At 66.4% G+C, this 17,787-nt stretch overlaps 1 protein-coding gene across 1 annotated transcript; it reads left to right on the top strand.

Annotated features, from left to right (window-relative positions):
• Positions 1-5,596: 5,596 nt before the first annotated feature.
• WNT10A (Wnt family member 10A) lies at positions 5,597-17,571 on the top strand. The gene is made up of 4 exons (XM_082763565.1): positions 5,597-5,714; positions 8,069-8,331; positions 13,792-14,168; positions 16,944-17,571. The coding sequence occupies exons 1-4, from the start codon at positions 5,656-5,658 to the stop codon at positions 17,409-17,411; spliced, it is 1,167 nt and encodes a 388-aa protein (XP_082619691.1). The 5' UTR covers positions 5,597-5,655; the 3' UTR covers positions 17,412-17,571.
• Positions 17,572-17,787: the final 216 nt, after the last annotated feature.

Below are 17,787 nucleotides of genomic sequence, written 5' to 3'. Positions count from 1 at the left end.
CTCCCACCAGCCGCCACGGTGACGAGCTGGGACTTTTTGGTGGCTCCTGTTCTTATCTCTCCGCCAGGTCCCTGCTGCGGGGACCTGGCATAGCAAAGCCCCGCGTGGCGCTGGCACCGTGGGGCTGGTGGCATGCGAGGCATTCTCTTGGCATGCCGTGGGCCACGTGCAGCCTCACCTGGCCGGCACGGCGCCAGGCAGGGCTCGGTAACACGATCAGCCCGTACCCTCCTGGGCAAACACGGGACGAGGAGCAGCAGCGAGAGCACTGCCAGGCAGGGCAGGAGCAGGGCTCGTGGCGTGGGCACGCTGCGAGGCGAAGGGGGCTGCGGTGCCGAAAAAATACCCCGGTGGGTCCCTCCTCACCCAGCCCTGGCAGCGAGGACGAAACAGGGTGGTGGCGAAGCATTAACGTGGCCTGGTGAGCGCCAGGGCGGGAGCCTCTAAATCTGTCAGCTGCAGCTTTAGAGCTGGAAATTCCCTCCTGGCCCGGGGAGAGGGGAGGCACGCGGGGCGCCCGGGAACTCCCGGCCATGCGCGTAGGAGCACACGGGTGCGTGTGAGGGTGCGTGCCAAGGCGCCTGTGCGTGCAGGCAGCTCCGTGTGTGTGTGTGTGTGTGTGTGCACGCTCAGGTAACACGCTGCTGCATGTTCACTGCTCGCCGTGGGCTTTTGATCTCGTGTGCACGCCCCCCCCCGCCGCGTGCGTGAGCCCCTCGTGGGTGTGCAAGCAGTTTTCCCCACGTGTCTTCGTGCACGTCTGTTCATGTACGTGGGACGAATCGTCGGGGTGCTTGGCGGTGACCCTGTCCCCCTGCGTGCCTGTGTGCAAGCGTGTTGGTTTGTCTTGCTCTGCTCTGCCCCTGCAGCATCCCAGGCTGTGGGCAGCTGTGCCAGGGGATGCTGAATCTCCCCGGGAGATGTCGGAGCGCAGGGGCTGTGCCTGGGGCTGGGGGCAATGTTTCCTGCTCCATCCCAGCCACGGCTTTCAGTCAGCTCCTTCGCTGGGCCCTGCCCCAGTTTCCCCACCCTGGGCTGGTGCTGGCTCACGGCTAAAGCCTGGGCAAGGCAGGTAATTCTGCGAGCGGGGGCTCTGACCTGTGTGGCCTCCGTGCCGTTGCCAAAATTACAGCTCCCGGAGGCTGGAAACCACGAAAGCCAAAAACGCGGAGGAAAAGAAGCTGGAAAACGGAGTGAGGGCAGGGACAAGGAGACAGACACACGGCCACCGATTGTGGGGTGACTCCTCGGCACCCCCAGCACATCTCCAAGCACCCTGCCCGGCTTTAGGGGGGACACCAACTGGGGGCACCGCTCCCTCTGGCACTGAGCTGGCAGAGCCAGACCCATGCCCTGGGACCCCCTCATTTCCCCAGCCCCCCCCCCGATTCCTAGAAGTCCCCTATCTCTCCAGAACCTTCGGACCCCCTTGGGGACACCCCCAGACCCTCGGAGCCCCCCCGGGAGCCCGCAGCATCCCCTGGGTCGCCGTGGCAACGCGGGATGCGGGACGGGGCCGCTGTGCGCAGCGCCCCGAGGCCGCCAGGGGGAGCCGGGACCGGCCCGGGGGGGTCCGGGGGGGGCTTGGGGAGGGCGTGGGGGGGAGCCGGGGGGCGTCCCGGGGTGTCCACGGTGGGCACGTACACGTGTGGGGGGCACAGCGTGTGCACGGGGGTGATTTGTGCCACGGTGCACGGAGAGATGCTGGGGGGGGTGTGGGGGGGTGCAGCCCGGATCCTGGGGCTTGGGCAGAAGCTACCAAGGGAAAAAGGGAAGTTTATGAAATTTGGGTGAAAAAAAAATAAACCCCCGAAGTCTGTAATGTGAATGGCTTCATTTTTTTTAATTTTTATTTTATTTTTATTTTTATTTCAATGGGAAGAGCACGACTTCCCCTTCAATCGCTCGGGTTGAAAACAGCCGGACAGATTAATTCAAGCAAACTCAGGGAAAAAAAATCCCTCTGGACCGAGACCAAAAATAGATTTTTTTTTTTTCTTTTTCCAAAAAAAGAAGCTTTTTAGGAAAGTTTGGACCAACACAGATAGGCCTGCGAGGGGGAGGCTGAGAAACCCGGAGAGCAGCTGAGCCAAGGGAAAACTCGGAGGGCAGCACCCGAAACCACCCGAAACCTCCAGCAAGTTGTGGCCAGGGCTCCTGCCGTGCCCCCCCCGCCCTCCCACCCCCTGCTCCAGGCTTTGCTTTTCCCCAGGGAGCCGCCCTGCTCTGTCCCTGCTCCCTCCAGCCGCAGGGACAGATGTCACCCGTGGGGTCCCATCCGTGCCGAGCCACCCACTGTGTCCCAGCGCTCCGTGTCCTCACCCCGGCTGGGGACCAGCACCTTCCACCCACCCTGGGGACCCTCATCCTGCCCTGGCGGGGGCACCTGGAGCACTGATGTGCTTGGCCAGTCCCTATCTGGTCACCTCCCTGCCACCCCCAGCTCCTGGCGTGGCCCCAGGCTGGGCGCCGTCCCACCGGTCCCCATGGGGACTGTTTGGGGACACCCACAGCAACGTCCCCAAATCTCCCCATCCTTGCACCTTTCTGGGGGAAGGCAGGAGACAACCTGCCGGGTGGGAGCGAGGAAAAGAAAAAGATGTGGGTCTGACGCCGTTGAGCATCTCCAGCTGCCTCCATCCCCTGCCAGCTGCCGGGAGGAGGAGCGGAGGAGCTCCTGGGGATCCCCACGAGGATGCTCCTGGGGAGAGACGGCCGCCTCCTGCTCCTCCGCCCCGACGCGAGGGGCAGCGTGGCTGTGGCAGGGTGCAGGAGCTGGGCACGCACCCGCCGCCCCGTTCCTCGCCAGCTCCCCAGCCCGGGGCAGCCAGGAAGACAGGCCGGGCCGGCCGGGTGGCCGGGCGGTGCGCTCCTGAGTCACGGCGAGCAGACTCGGGCAGGTCGCCGGCCGCGTGCCAGCGGGAGGGCAGCGGTGCTGGGGGCTCCTCTGCCGCCGCTGAGTAACCCCCCACCCCGCCCCGAGCCCTGACTCACTCGTGGCCGTGGCTCCGGTCCCGTGGGTGCTGGGGAGATGGGGAATGCTGAGCCACATGGGCTTCTTCCTCGCCATCCTCCTCCTCCTCCTCCTCCCAGCGGGGCGGTGGGGTCCGTTGCACGGTGCGGGGCGGCAGCCGTGCCCTCCTGGTGGTGTCAGGCTGGGTGTTTGTCCCGCTGGTGCTCCATCCCTGCCCGTCCTCCAGCTGCACCATGCTCCTGGTGCTTCTCCTGCACCTCTATCTGAGCTGGCAGAGCTGCCTCGTCCTCCCACACCACCGGGAGGCTGCCCTCAGACGTCCCAGAGCCCCAGAGAGGTGACCCAGCGCTCCAAAGAGTGCCTGGAAGAACCTCCCTGGAGGTGCTCAAGGCCAGGCTGGAAGCAGTGATGTTTTTAGGGGCTGCAGGAGGGTTTCAGCGTCCCCCCTCCAGTTTGCCTTGGGACTTGTTTGTGTGCAGGATCCCCCGCAGGAGCACACAGACATCTGGAACCAGGAACCAGGTGCTGGGATCCCCAGAGCTGCAGGAGCCCTGCTGCCACTGGGGGAGCCCCAAGGGGAGTTCCCCGGCCCCAAGGGCATCGCGCTTGGTCCATATGGACCAGGGTGCTGCCTGTGCTGGGGTCTGGGGAGAAAAGGAGCGCAGGAACGGGGTCTTGGCAGGAGCAGTGACCCCGTTTCAGAGCCCAGTGTGCGTCGCCACCACCCCAATCCCCTTGGTGTGCTCTGTCCAGCACAGACATCACGCCTGCCATCAGCCAGCCTGCAGCAAGGGGACTGCATCCTGGCGTGGGACGTGGTGGCTGGGGACACCGGGGAGCTGGGAGAGGGCGTGGGGACAAGGATGCTGCAGCTGGGTCCCGGTTGCTCTCCTAGGAAGGTTTGTGGGGACACTGAGGCACGGGGCGCTCCAACCTGCCTGCCTGCACAGCCCAGCCCCGTGCACGTCCCCTGCCACCCCGTGCACACCCCACCACATCTCCTCCTGTGCGCACCCCACACCGTGTGCACACTCACTCCGTGCCCCACGGATTTAAATTCTGCCACCTCACCCCACACCCTAAATACCCAGCCCACACCCACCTGGCCCGTGCACGCTGACCACTTACCCCGTGCCCTGTGCACACTCCCCACGCTCCTTACACACTCCCTCGCCCCTTGCACGCTCACCCCAAGCCCCGTGCACACTCACCCCGCTGTCACCTGACACTCGGTGCGCTCGCAGCCCCACTGCTCACACTTTCTCCACACACCCCCCACTGTGCACACCCCCTCCCCACGCACCTTGCCCACCCCCCGTGCCGTGCACACTCATTCCGCGTGGACTCTCCCCCACGCCGTGCACTCACACTTTCCCTGCACACTCCCCCCGTGCCCTGCGCATCCCCCCCACGTGCTGCACACCCCCAAGTGCCGCACCCACTCCCCCCTACTCACAAAAACCACACGCAACCCCCCACCCCACACCCCCCCCCACCCGCTGCGCACTCACCTGCACTTTTTGCACACCCCCTCGTGCACGCTCCCCCCGCAGCCGATACCCTCGCCCCAAAACCGGGCTCTCCACGCGCTCCCGCACCCCGTACCCCCCCCAAATCTCCGTGCGCCCCCCCCTCCCCAGGCTGCGCGCAGCACCCCGGCTCCAAACCACCCCGCGCCGCGCACTCGCCCCACTCCACGCGTGCTCCGCGCTCCCCCTGCCCACTCGCCCCCCTCCGCGCTCCATCCCCACGCCCCCCGCTCCCCTCGCACCCCCTCCCCGCGCCCCCTACTCCCTCCCACGCCCCCCCCACGCCCTCGGTTCCCACTCCGCGCGCCCTGCCCGGCTCCCCAGCGCTCCCCCGCCGCCCGTGCCCGCTCCCCACGCCCGCCGCTCGCCCCCCCCGGCCGCTCCCTCCCCGGCAGCCTGCGTGCGACACGCCGCCTCCCCGCCCCGCTGCCACCCTCTCTGCCCCGTCCTTCCCCCGCGGGCTCCTGTCTGGACGTGTCGGGACTCGGGCTCCGGGCGCTGAGTAATGCTCGGCGCAGCGCGATCCCAGCCAGAGCCGCCGCCGCCGCCGCTCCGCGCCCAGCGCTCCCGGGGCGCTCCGGCCGCGACCCTGCCCGCTCCGCCGGCCACCCGGCGACACCGGCGGGGGGCGGCGGGGGGCCCGCGGCTCCCCATGTGCCTGCGGGCCCCGCGGGAGCCGCAGCGCCCCTCGGCCGGCCAGCCCCCCCCCGACACCCCCCGGGCGCCCTGCCCACGCCCGCCGCGGCCCCGGAGCCCCCGGGCGCCCTGGGGAGCGGCGGGGGAGCGCGCCCCGAGGGCCGAGGGCCCCCCCGGCCCCCCGGCCCGTCCGGCCATGGGGGGCTGAGCCGGGGGGGCGCGGAGCTTGGCGAGGCGGCGGCGGAGGGCAGGGAGCCCGGGGGGGGCGCGCAGCCCTCGGAGGGCGCTGGGGCGGCGGGAGGCGGCGGGGGGGGCATCCCGGGAGGATGGCAGAGCCGCCCCGGCGAGCCGAGCCCCGGCGCGCAGGGAGCCAGTGAGAGGGAGGAGAGGGGAAAACACAAACAAGCAAACAACCCACAACAAACAAAGCGGGCAGAGAGCAGCGCCGAGCCCCGCCGCCCCTGCCCCAAAGGCGCCCGCCCGCCCGCAGCCCGCACAGCCGCTGCCCCAGCGAAGATGCGCCCGGCCCTGGCCCACGGACTCTGCTCGCTGCTGCTCAGCCTCTGGGTACCCAGGTAGGACCTGCGCCCCCCCCCCCCCTCCCCACCTCCCGCAGCCCCGCGGCCCCCCAAACCCTCGGCGCCCCGGTTCCTCCGGGGAGCCGCTGCGCGCAGCCCCGCAGCGGGGGCGGGCGGCCGAGGGGGCTCCGCGGGGTCCCTGTCTCCCCGGCACGGCTCCCCCCGGTCCCCCCCGACCCCTCGGTGGCCCCTCACGGCCGGCTCCCCGCGCTCGGGGCGCTGTCAGGGCCGCCGTCGTCCCCCCCCCCCAGTTTTGCTGCTCCCCCCTCTTTTCCCCGCCGGGATGCGCGGCTCCCCAAAACGCGGAGCTTTGCGCTTTCCTCCCCGGCCGGAGCCACCCCGGCGCGGCCCGGCCTGCCTCAGTTTCCCCGCTGTGCCCGGAGGAGGCCTGGGGATGAGGGAGCAGCGCCCGGTGCCGCTGCAGCAGCGGGGTGGGGGGGGGGGGGAGCGCAGCCCCCAGCCCCGGCACCCCGCAGCCGGGATCCAGCAGCATCCCCCCATCCCTGGCTCTGCCGAGCCCGAAGGCCTCCTAGGGGGGGTTGGGGGGCAGGTGGGGGCCTCCTGGTTCCCAGAAATCGCCCCCCCCCCCTCCTTCACTCACCACCCCCGGCCGTCTCCATCTCCCCCGGGTGACTGGGAGCTCCCCTCTGCCTGCTCCGAAACTTGTGCGCCGCAGGCAGCCAGGGGTTAACCGTGGTGCTGAGAAAAGGGGGGGGTGTGTGGGGGTCCCCCCGCCCTTCCCCCTCCCTCCAGCCCCCTTTAAATATAATTTGTTAACGTTGGGACTTGTATTAATTAAAGCGGCAGCCGCTGCAGCCTGTGACCTGGGGGCTTGTCACCGTGAAATCAAGTTTAAATCCAGATTTCAAGGGGGGGAGAGAGAGAGCTGGGGGGGGGGGGGGGAAGAGCGCCGCGTCCTCCTAGGGACGGTGACAGTGACAGCCCCGTGCGGGTCCCCTGAGCCCTGGGAGGAGCGAGAGGCAGCAGGACCTGCCCTCTGCTCCCCGGGCCCTGGGTGAGAGCCCCTGCCTCAGTTTCCCTGCCGTGCAATGGGGACAGCGACCGCATTACCCCCCCGTTTGCCCCCCCGGGATGCTGGTGGGTGAAGGTGGCAGGCGCTGGGGCTGGCTGAGGACAGGCAGGGGACGAGGTCACCGCAGCGCTCGGGGTGGGAGCTTGTGGTGGCCTTGGGGTGGCTGCAGGGCTGCTGCCCATCCTTGGGGCAAGGGGCAGAGGATTCCCCTCGCGGGCAGGGGCTTTGGAGGGTTGTGCTCCCCCTCTGCCCTTCTTCTTCATCTCCCTCTCCCCCCCGTTGCAGTCCCCGTGGATTCACGCCGTGGCAGCCGCGCAGCTCGCCCCATGGCAGTGGTGGGATGGGTATGAAGGCACTTGGGAAGCTGGAGACGGCAGCAGCATGACGCTGACAGCTCCCTTCCCCCCCCTGCCCCGAGCGAGCTGTAATTCAGCGGGGATGCTGGGGCTGAGCCCTTCCTCCAGGGCTCAGAGGCAGCCCCTGTCCCCTGAGCTGCTTCTCTCCACGTACCTGCAGCAGGAGCTGGGGGAGCAGAGCGGGAGCAATCCTTCTCCCCGGGGCCTGGCTGCTCCAGCAGGGAGCTGCAGTCCCTCCTCCAGCATCCTCCTCCGAGCCTCCCTTCCCGGATCGAGGCTCGAAGGGCTCCTGCGCCCTGCTCCTGCTGGCACCCAGCTCCTGGGGAAGAGGGAGCCCTGCCCGGGGAGAGCTTCCCGCGGGGATGGAGCTGTCCTGAGCGAGGAGAGGGGCAGTGCTCAGCCCCTGGCAGACCCTGCTGCAAGGTGCAGGATGCTCCTCGGCACCCCACTGCCTGCCGCTCGCTCTGCGTGGGCTCTGTGGGTGCCAGGGGCCCCCAGGCTGTGCCCTGGAGTGGGGCAACTCTTTTCCCTCATCCGTCTCCCTCCTCACGCCTGCTTGTCCTGCCTGCCCCTCTCTTACCTCCAGCCATGTCCCTGGACGTGCTTTCTCCATCTCCCCACGCTCCATCCACCTCCCTTCTCCCCAGACAGCACCTCTGCTTGTGTAAGGACCCCGTACCCCCAAACGGAGCCTCCTCTTGCCCCCATCCACCTGCCAGCCTCCTGTTCCTGGCGGTGACAGCACCACAGCCACGGGGCTGTGCCTGTGGATGGTTCTGGGAGCGTTCAGCAGGGTGCTGAGCTCCGAAATTCCCAGCTGAGCTGCTGGGAAAAGGACGGTCCCTCTGCTTCCCCCCTCTCCTCCAGGAGACACAGATCTGCCGGCAGCAGGGACGGAGCCCGAGGGTTTCCCAGCCTCTGCAGCATCCGCTGGGCTCACGGCTTTCCCTTTTCCCCCAAAGCTCCTGCTCCAATGAGATCCTGGGCCTGAAGCTGCCGTCGGAGCCGGTGCTGAACGCCAACACGGTGTGCCTGACGCTGCCGGGGCTGACGCGGCGGCAGCTGGAGGTGTGCGTGCGCCACCCCGACGTGACGGCCTCGGCCATCCAGGGCATCCAGATCGCCATCCACGAGTGCCAGCACCAGTTCCGGGACCAGCGCTGGAACTGCTCCAGCCTCGAGACCAAGAACAAGATCCCCTACGAGAGCATCATCTTCAGCAGAGGTAAGGCACCCCTCCTCTTCCTCCTCCTCCGCCCAGACTCCGCTCTCGGGGGCCCACATCGGCTCCCAGTGAGCACAGCTCCTTCCTGGAGCAGGGCACTGGGACAGGTCTTCAGCATCCCCATGGGTGAAGGCAGAAAGAGCTGGATCCTAAAACCCTTAGGATCTGCCAGACCAAGCAGCAGCAAATTGGGCTCTTCCCCATGCGCCTTTTTTTTGGCCCTTGTCCTGAGCTACGTGCTCATGCCCAGCTTCTCCTGAGGCTCCTCCGAGGTCCCACCACTTTCCAAAATCTTCCCCCCGCGTGCTGTAGGCTGGTGGTGCCATGGGGAGCCTTAGGGAGCACCTTGGGGTGGGTGTGAAGGTGTGTGCCGTGCTCTGGGGTTCGGTTTGGTGGATGCACCGCGCGTCCTGGCTCCTTCCCGCTCTGGTGCTGGATTTTGGGGATGGTGTCTGAGCGCAGCGCGGCGAGCAGAAGCACAACGGGCCGTAGGTCAGTGAGCACATCGCCCTGCTGTCCTGCCTTCGTGTTGGCTCCCCCGGCAAGCAGGTGTCAGCCCTCTGAAGGGACGCACGGGCAGGGTAGGGGGATGGCTGGAGAGGGCACGCAGCAGCCTGTGGGTGCCGGGAAGCCCCTCACATCCAGGGCAGAGGGGCAGGGGATGCTGCCTGCGGGCAGGTGCGGGTGCCTGGAGGAGCAGCACCGAGCGTAGGGCCTGGCAGGGAGGGTGGGGACCGTCAGCCCTGATAAGCATCGTGGTATTTCCAGTCTCCTCGGGCAGCGGGAGACACCAGTTCACTGTCTCAAGCCACCCCCAGAGCTGGGCGAGATGCTCCAGCAGCAGCAGGGTGCAAAGCCCAGCGGGGAAGGAGCTGCCCCAAGGTCCTCAGCCCCAGGGCGCCAGGCACTGTGGGGATGTCCCCCTCCCCGCACAGCTCTGTACACGAAGAGGGGAGCCATTAGAGCAGGGATGCAGCTGGGAGGAGAGGCGAAGCGAGGGGTGCAGGCTCCGTGCCACACGCGCTGATGCATCTGGTCCCCGAGGTCCGGGTCTCCGCTCCGTGCCCTGCCCCATCCTTGGCGTGCCTGGGAACGTGGCGTGCTGGCAGGATCGTGGTTTGTAACCCGAAGTGACAGACCCCTTTAATCTTTCATTCCTTTTCCCACTTCTTCTGCCATCAGTTCAGCCGTGCGTGAACCTCACTTTAAATTATTTGTAGCTGCTTTCTCCCTCCCTCCATCTCTCCCTCTCTCCCTCTCTCCCTGCTCTGCTCGGCTCCCACCTCCACCCCGTCCCCCCGCACCCCACACGTCTCCCCCAGTGAGGTGGCAGCATCCCAGCTCCTGCCCCGCATCCAGGCACGCAGCAGAGCCCGCAAGGCAGATCCCAGCAGCTCGATGCAAGCCCTGGGGAGCCAGGGAGGAGCAGGGAGGCTTCAAACCAGACCTGGTGGGAGTCTGAAGGGGGTTTCTGGGCAGAAGAGCTGGGGAGAGGGATGCTGATGGGCTCCAGGGGTGGATGGAAAGGGATGGAGCGGTGCTGTGGGTTCCCCTGGTATCCAGGGGCTGTGAGGAGTTGGCTGGGCAGGACCGTGCCTGGCTGCGTGCCCAAAACCCACTGCGGGTGGCAAAGGGGTGCTGAGCCCTTGTCCTGGCCTCTCCAAGTGGATCCATGGTGGGGTGTGCTGCTGGGGGGGCTGCGGGGTGCAGCCCTGAGGGGTGCTGCGGGGCGCAGAAGCTCCCTGTGCCCGTGGCTCATCCCAACCCCGTTTATCTGTGGCTGGGCTGTCCTGGAGCGCAGCATCCCTCCGGTTCCTTCTGCAGCGTTTGGAGGCAGGGTGAGGTTTGCCAGCCTGTGCCCTCCTCAGAAAGCCTCCCGGCTGCTGTGGGTCTGTGGGGGCCCGGCCAAAGCCTGGCGAGGAGAGGGGGAACTCCCTGGAGGCCGGCAGGGCCGGGTGCCTGGTGCTGTTAGGGCCATCCCGAGGGATGCTGCCGAGCACAGGACCCCGGCGCCCAGCTCTGCAGAGCCCCAGCCAAGCTCTGGCGCCCGCAGACCGCAGCTCCCAGCCCAGCACAGCTGCAGCTGGGATCCTGGCAGGGATTTTCAGTGCCCCCAGGCGAGCTGCGGGCTTTGCCCACCCGGCCCCGAAGCGCACACGCACGCGCGCGCGCACGCAGGTGCTTCGGGTGCTCAGCTGCAGCCCTGCGGGTGCCCGCAGCCCCCGGCCGTGCCCACCGGGTGCACGGGCACAAAGCGGTGCCCTCGGGGAGCGGGCAGCATCCCCGGAGGCGCAGGGCTGAGCCCAGCTCCCCGCAGCCCGAGGAGCAGCTCCAGCTCCCGGCCCGCAGCGCCGTGGGCGGACGGGGAGCCGCGTGCTCGCAGCGAGGGCTCCAGGCTGTCCCCGGCACGCTCGGGAGGTGCAGGGAGGGCAAGTCGCGATCTGCAGGGAGCCGTTTAGTGCCTGGCGCGGGGCCAGAGCCTGGCAGGTTCACCTGCAGTTTAATTAGGGCGAGGGGAGGGGAGGGGAGGGAGCGGGGCTGGGGGAGAGGCGGCGTGTCGGGACCGGCTGGCTCTCGCGGGAGAAGCGCTCCTCCGCCTCGCCAGCCAGTGGGGACGGGGGCCTGGCAGCCCCCCTGGGCATCCCCAGGGTACCCTACGGTGCCCCCGGACCAGGCAGCAAGAGTGCAGAGCAGGATACTTCCCACAGCCCCTCTCGCATCTCCTGCAGCTACGACCTCCTCTGTACTCTCCAGAGGGACCTGGTGACTCGGGCATCACCACCAAGGCCTTAGGAGCCTTGGGCAGCTGGTCCCTCTCTCCAAAGGGCTCGGGGAGCAGCTGATGCTCACCGTGCTTGGCTGAGGTTCCTGGAACATCCCACCCTTGCCGAGACCGCGATGCCCACGGTTGTCACCTGCAGCCACCTCGCTCTCTGCTTTGCTGCATCCTCCAGGTTCTGGCATGGCCTGGGCAGAGCTGGTCCTGGGCTCAGAAATGCGTTGGCTCCACGGCTGCCGAGGGAAGGAGGCTCCAGGGACGTGCACCCATGCGTTGTCCATCAGCTCACGCGTGGCTGGAGAGCAGCAGGGGAAGAAGAAGGGCTGGGGCTTGGCCACAAGGGGTTCCCAGCCACGGAGGGCACCAAAGCAACTTGGCCTCCTCACCAGCAAGGAGACGGGCTTGCTAGACACCGTGGGTGGGGTAGAGCTTCTGTCTGGGCTCCAGGAGGGATTTGAAGGAGATGCCGCATGGGAAATTATTAGTTAGGCTGGGGAAACGGGTGAGAAAGAGGCTAACGGAAAGGCAGGGCTGGAGAGGAGAGCGTGGCGCCCCGTGGAGGGTTTTGCTCCTGCCATCCCTGGGCACGGGCTGGGAGAGCAGCCGGGGACAGCGAGCGGGTGGCAGCAGCGGGATGCAGAGCTGATAGGGTGATGCAGGGGGTTTGGGGGTGCTGGGGGCTCGTTCTCCATCCTGCACTGCACACCCGAGGGATGAAGTGCCCAGATTTGGGCTCTGCTTCTTGGGGAAGCTTGCAGGGAGGTGGCGCAGGCTGGTGGAGAGGGGAAGATGAGGTCCTTGTAGTAAAGACAAGCTGCTGCCGTGCGTCGAGAGCTTCCCTGGCTGGATGTGGAGATGCTCCCCGGCCAGGGATGGGGCTGAGAGGGGCTGACCCAGCCCCTGTGGCGGGGGCTGATCGTGGCGTGGGTGTGTTGCCACCCCCGGGGAGGCTGCACAGCGTGCGCACCAGCTGCCCCATTACCTGCCCAGTGAAAAATGTTGTTCAACTTGTGCATTGGAAGAGACAGGCTCGGAGCAAGCTTGTCCGACACCGAGGGGAAGCTGGGAGAGGCTCCCGGTTGCTTTTAAGCAGCGCCTCGTTAATTTTTTAAACGCACCAGTGTCAAATTAGCACACAAAAGAGCAGCACGGCTTTAAATGCAGGTTTCCGAGATGCGTTTTCGTTTCCCTTTAATAAGATCATAGCGTTGGCTCAGCAGGCGGCAGGGAACCACGGAGGAGACATGCGTGCTGCCGAGCATCGCCCGCGCCAAGCGCGCCCGCCGGGGAGCCTTCGCTGGGAAAAGCCCCCCGAACCTCCTGAATGTTCAGCAAACCCAGGGCTGTCCAAGGTCTTTTTGTCCAAAGGAGGGAGAGGGGCTTGCAAAGCCCATCCGTTTATTTATTCACGTGGGAAGGCAGCGCAGAAAGTCTGTCCCTCCCTCCTTCCTTGCTCCTGGGCCGGTCAGGGCGCAGCGAAGCGAAGCGTGCTGGGGGCTCCCCGCCTGGCCCGGCACCAGCAGGAAGGAAAATAATAGTTAGCATTAAAACAACAACGAAAAGAGACGGTCCCAGGTAGGGGAGGCTGTGTCCCTGCGCAGCAGCGAAGCCGAGCAGCCCTCAAGCAGCCCCTGCCTGCAGCCCCACGGGACCCGTCCCTGTCCCCGTCCGCCCCACCGGCTGCTAATGGCACTGGCGGGTGTCCTCGCTCCCCGGCGCTTAACGACAACCAGCTGCCGGCCCTGGCAGCCCACGGTGCGGTCGGGGATGTGCAATTTTTCCAGCGCCGTATCACATTTACAGGAGGTTTCAGCAGGAAGCAGCAGGGCTCAGGGCTCGGGGCTCGGGGAAGGAGCGGGCTGGCGCAGATGGATAGGGCAGGACGGGCAGTGCCGCACGCCCCGGGGCCGTGATTTGGGGTCCTGGTGCTGTGCGTGGGGACCCACAGCTGGTGGGGAGTGCTGCTGCCCGCCTCAGCCAGGGACAAATCCTGCCTGCTGCTGTCTGGGCAGTGCTGTCGGCACAGCCGCCTGTTTGGGGAGGACGCCTGCACCCACTCTGTGCTGCCCAGCTGTGTGGGATCTATTCCTTCCAGAAATATTCCTCAGCCAATGTGCTTTGCTTTTCTCTTTCTTTCTTTCTTTCTTTCTTTCTTTCTTTCTTTTTCTTTCTTTCTTTCTTTCTTTCTTTCTTTCTTTCTTTCTTTCTTTCTTTCTTTCTTTCTTTCTTTCTTTCTTTCTTTCTTTCTTTCTTTCTTTCTTTCTTTCTTTCTTTCTTTCTTTCTTTCTTTCTTTCTTTCTTTCTTTCTTTTCCTTCCTTCCTTCCTTCCTTCCTTCCTTCCTTCCTTCCTTCCTTCCTTCCTTCCTTCCTTCCTTCCTTCCTTCCTTCCTTCCTTCCTTCCTTCCTTCCTTCCTTCTTTTTATACACCGGGGAGCTCAGATGGGATGGAAGGCGATAACTGCCTCTCCCACCAGCCCCAGATGCCGCGGTGGCATCTCCGCAGGGCGATGCGAGCGCAGGTGACGGTCCTGCCATCTGCACCCAGCACCGGGCAGGGCTGGCACCTGGCGCAGCGCTGTGCCCTGCTTGGCAATGGCACTCGGGGCACCCGGAGGGGTTTTGCTCGTGGTCCAGACAGAGCAGGAGCCCGGCCTGAGCCCCCTCTTTCTCCTTCCCCGCAGGTTTCCGGGAAAGCGCCTTCGCCTACGCCATCGCGGCGGCCGGCGTGGTGCACGCCGTCTCCAACGCCTGCGCCCTGGGCAAGCTGCAGGCTTGCGGCTGCGACCAGAAGCGGCGGGGCGACGAGGAGGCTTTTCGCCGCAAGCTGCACCGGCTCCAGCTGGAGGCCATGAACCGCGGCAAGGGCATGGTGCACGGCGTGCACATGGAGCACATGCCGGCCGAGACCCCCGGCCTCCAGGACTCCTGGGAGTGGGGGGGGTGCAGCCCCGACGTGGACTATGGGGAGAAGTTTTCCAAGGATTTCCTCGACTCCCGGGAAACCTACCGGGACATCCACTCGCGCATGAGGCTGCACAACAACCGCGTGGGGCGGCAGGTGAGCGGCACCACGGGGAGGGGGGACATGGGGACACCGGTGGGGACGGCATCCCTGGGACACGCACGGGAGGATGCAGGGGCTGGTGCTGGGGTGGCACGAGTGCCTGAAGCTGCTTGTCCCCAAGGCACCCCCAGTTTGTCCCGGGCAGTGCAGCAGGATGGATGGGGCACGGTGAGGCTCGGCTGAGCCGGGCAGCAGGCACCCAAGAAGGGTGGCATCCCCTGGGGAGCTGGGGTGGCGGCTGGCAGCCTTGTCCCCCAGCTCCGTGGGGACGCCCAGGCGAGCAGAGCTGCCTCCCCTCCGTTCTCATGATGTCAGGTCTCGTTAAAGGTGCTAATTAGTAGCTCTCTGTCTGGGAAGTGGTGTTTAAAAGCAGGAGGGGACCAGAAGCTGGCTGCGCTCCCCTGCCCGGCAGCGCTGCCAGCAGGTGCAGGGGGGACCCCAGCAGCATGGTGTTTGCTGCTGCTGGGTGCACAATGCCAAGGGAAACCCCAGAGATGGGGGATGTCACCACGCAGCGCCTTTAGGATCTGCTCTCCCAGGAAAGGAGCAGGTGCAGCAGCTCTGTGCGCTTCTCCTCTACCAGGGGCAAGCCCCGAGCATCCTCCCCGAGGTCCACGTGCCCCCCGAGGGTACCCTGCATGTTTGTAGGGCCGACGCGTGCCTGGCTCCCAGCTCGGACCCCGCAGTGCCCGGGGAGGTGACAAACCCAGCGACAGCCAGCCCTGGTGGCCCAGGGATGCGGGTTTCTGTAGTGTAGTGGTTATCACGTTCGCCTGACACGCGGAAGGTCCCTGGTTCGAAACCAGGCAGAAACATGCCCTTTTAAATCCAGCTCCGAAGCCGGGGAGGGGATGCACAGCACAGCAGCATCCTCGTGGGCATCTCGCTGCCTTGCCTTTGCGCAGGAAGCCACGGGGGCAAGGAAAAAAAAGCTCACACCCCCCCCAGTGTGAGGCTTCCCGTGCAAACTCAAGACCCCAGCATGCACGCAGGAGGCTTTGCGAGCCCTCCTCGCCCGCCAGATCAGAGAGCAAGAGGATGAAAGGCAGGGAGCCTGGAACTACCCATTACCCTCACAACAAAGGGCTCCGATAAAGCTCTTATGAGCGTGTCTGGGAGGAGCTGGGAATGTGTGAAAGAAAGCACCAGCGAGTTCAGGCATGTGCCGAACCCGGGTGTCTGTGAGATGGGAGAAGGACCTGGCTGGGCAGGGGTGTGCGAGGAGAGGTGGTGGCGAAGGCACTCCGGGGCCTGGCGGGGTCTTGCTCCCCAAGCAGGATGGAGAAGAGGCTGCCCACGGGCAGGGATGCTGCGGTGCAAGGGTTTGGGCTGCCCGGTGCTGTGACGGCTCGGATGTTCCACGCTGGGTGATGGGGACACCAGCATCCCATCCCCTCCGTCCCAGCGGGGACCTTGCGGCACTCGATGTGGATTTCCCTGGTCCAGGCCCGGGAGGGGAGGCAGCAGAAGATGGGATCCCGATGCCAGGCAGCTGGTGTTCCCCGCCGGCACGCCCAGGGCACGGCGGAGAGGACGGGCAGCTCATTACCTGCGAGGTGGAGGCTGTTCCCGGCAGGAGACAGGGCTCTCAGCAGGATGAAAGCCAAACTCCAGCCCAGCCCAGACCTCTCTGCCGTGTGCCCCGAGCTCCAGGCGTGTTTCCCTGACCTGCCTTCATTAACATAAGTGCTTAGCAACGGGGAGATTTACTCAAAAACAAGCAAACAAGCAGCAAAAAAATACCCACCCCTACCGAAACAAGGCACTTCTTGCATTGCCCCCAACCAGGGAGGGGGTGAGAACAGGGGACCTGTGACAGGCACGAAGCCAGGAGGCCGGCAGGGACATCACGGGATGAAACCTCACGTGGGGCTGCGTGTCCCCCAGCCCCCGGGGGGCACCAGCCTGGGATTGCATTAGCACGTCTGGGCTGCTCTGCGCCAGCCCCAGCCCCGCTGAGGCACCCCGAGGGGTCCGGGGGTCTCCGTGGGAGGGGGTCTGCTGGAGCCCACACGAATGAGTGGGGCTGGGGGCAGGCAGTCCCATGGGGAATCCCTGTCCCTGCTCGCTGAGGCTGGGGCCGGGCAGGAAATTGTCTCCCAACCACCACAAAGCTGGTGGCAAAGCGCTTCAAAGCGCCTGCTGCCTTCAATCTCTCCGCGCTCTGTAATTTGGGGCTAATTTCCCTTATTACGTTGTTACTCTCGGGCAAAGGGGTGCGGAGGGGGAGGATGGGGGACAGGCCTGCTGCCTTCCTCGCTGCTCTCAGGCACGGCTCGGAGGAGGTGCTCGGTCCCCAAGCCAGGCAGCCCTGTCCCCTGTGGGGTCAGAGCACAGGGTGGCACCAAGTGCGGCCCTCTGAAGCTGCTCTGTGCCCCTGGAGGTCGCTGGGCTTGAGCTCTTTGCCTTGGTGCGGCCAAAGCAGCATCCCTCGCATTTTTGGGTGACCCTTCAGCACCTGCCCTGGATGCCAGCACCGTCCCCTCCTCCTGGCATAAGCACCGTGGTCCCTCTCGTCCCTTTGTCGGCCACACTCCCAACCACAGCGCCATCCCTCGCGGGGGCGGACGTGTGGCAATGGCCCTGCTGCAGCCTCCCAAAACCACAAGCTGGGACCGCAAGCATCTCCGGCTCCTGCTTGAAATTCGCCTCCTGGTGTGCCGTGGTGATCCCACATGGCCCATACACCGGGATCTCCACGTCCCCCTCTCCATCACCCAGACACCGCGTCCTCCCCGCTAACCCCTTTGCCTTCCCCTCCCCGCCCAGGTGGTGATGGACAACATGAGGAGGAAATGCAAGTGCCACGGCACCTCGGGGAGCTGCCAGCTGAAGACCTGCTGGCAGGTGACCCCCGAGTTCCGCCTCGTGGGGTCCCTGCTCAAGGACCGCTTCTACGGGGCCACCCTCATCCGGCCCCACAACCGCAACGCGGGGCAGCTGGAGCCGGGCCACGCTCGGCACCGCCGCCGCGCCGGCATCAGCGAGCTGGTCTACTTCGAGAAGTCGCCCGATTTCTGCGAGAGGGAGCCGGCCCTGGACTCCTTGGGCACCCAAGGGCGCCTGTGCAACAAGACCAGCCCGGGCATGGACAACTGCGAGAGCCTGTGCTGCGGCCGCGGGCACAACATCCTGCGGCAGACCCGCAGCGAGCGCTGCAACTGCAAGTTCCACTGGTGCTGCTTCGTGGCCTGCGAGGAGTGCCGCATCACCGAGTGGGTCAGCGTCTGCAAGTAGCCCCCTGCCCGCCCCGGGGTGCCAGGGACAAAGCGCGCCCGCCCCGGGGACCGGCGCTGGGGGGGTGATGGAGCCGCGGCGGCCGCTTCCCTCCGCTCCGGAGCCGGAGAGGAGATGCTCAGCACGAGGGCGGCCCGGCCCTCCGAAACCAGCACTTTGTCGTCACCCGGGGTCGGTGGGGGCTTCTTGTCACCCGGGGAGGGTGCCCACCTGGCCCCGCACCGAGGCACCGGGGCTGGCGGCCCCCGGAGCGCACGGCCACGCTGTACAGAGCGCCGACACCAGCACCGCGCGGGGGGCGCAGGGTGGGCACTGGGGGGGCACCCGGTGGGACGGGGTGGGGTGGGGTGGGGACAGCGGGGCACGGGGTGGGAGG

Source organism: Aythya marila (assembly GCF_965140915.1).
Source record: "Aythya marila genome assembly, chromosome: 6".
Lineage (NCBI taxonomy): Eukaryota > Metazoa > Chordata > Aves > Anseriformes > Anatidae > Aythya > Aythya marila.
The sequence above is the reverse complement of the archived record's forward strand: the minus strand, read 5'-3'. Positions and strand labels throughout refer to the sequence as shown.

Excerpts from the sequence above, each read along its gene's own strand:
- WNT10A (XM_082763565.1), top strand. The coding sequence starts at position 5,656 with ATGCGCCCGGCCCTGGCCCACGGACTCTGCTCGCTGCTGCTCAGCCTC. Across the intron at positions 8,332-13,791 it reads GAGCATCATCTTCAGCAGAG|GTTTCCGGGAAAGCGCCTTC; the intron begins GTAAGGCACCCC and ends CCTTCCCCGCAG. Across the intron at positions 14,169-16,943 it reads ACAACCGCGTGGGGCGGCAG|GTGGTGATGGACAACATGAG; the intron begins GTGAGCGGCACC and ends CTCCCCGCCCAG.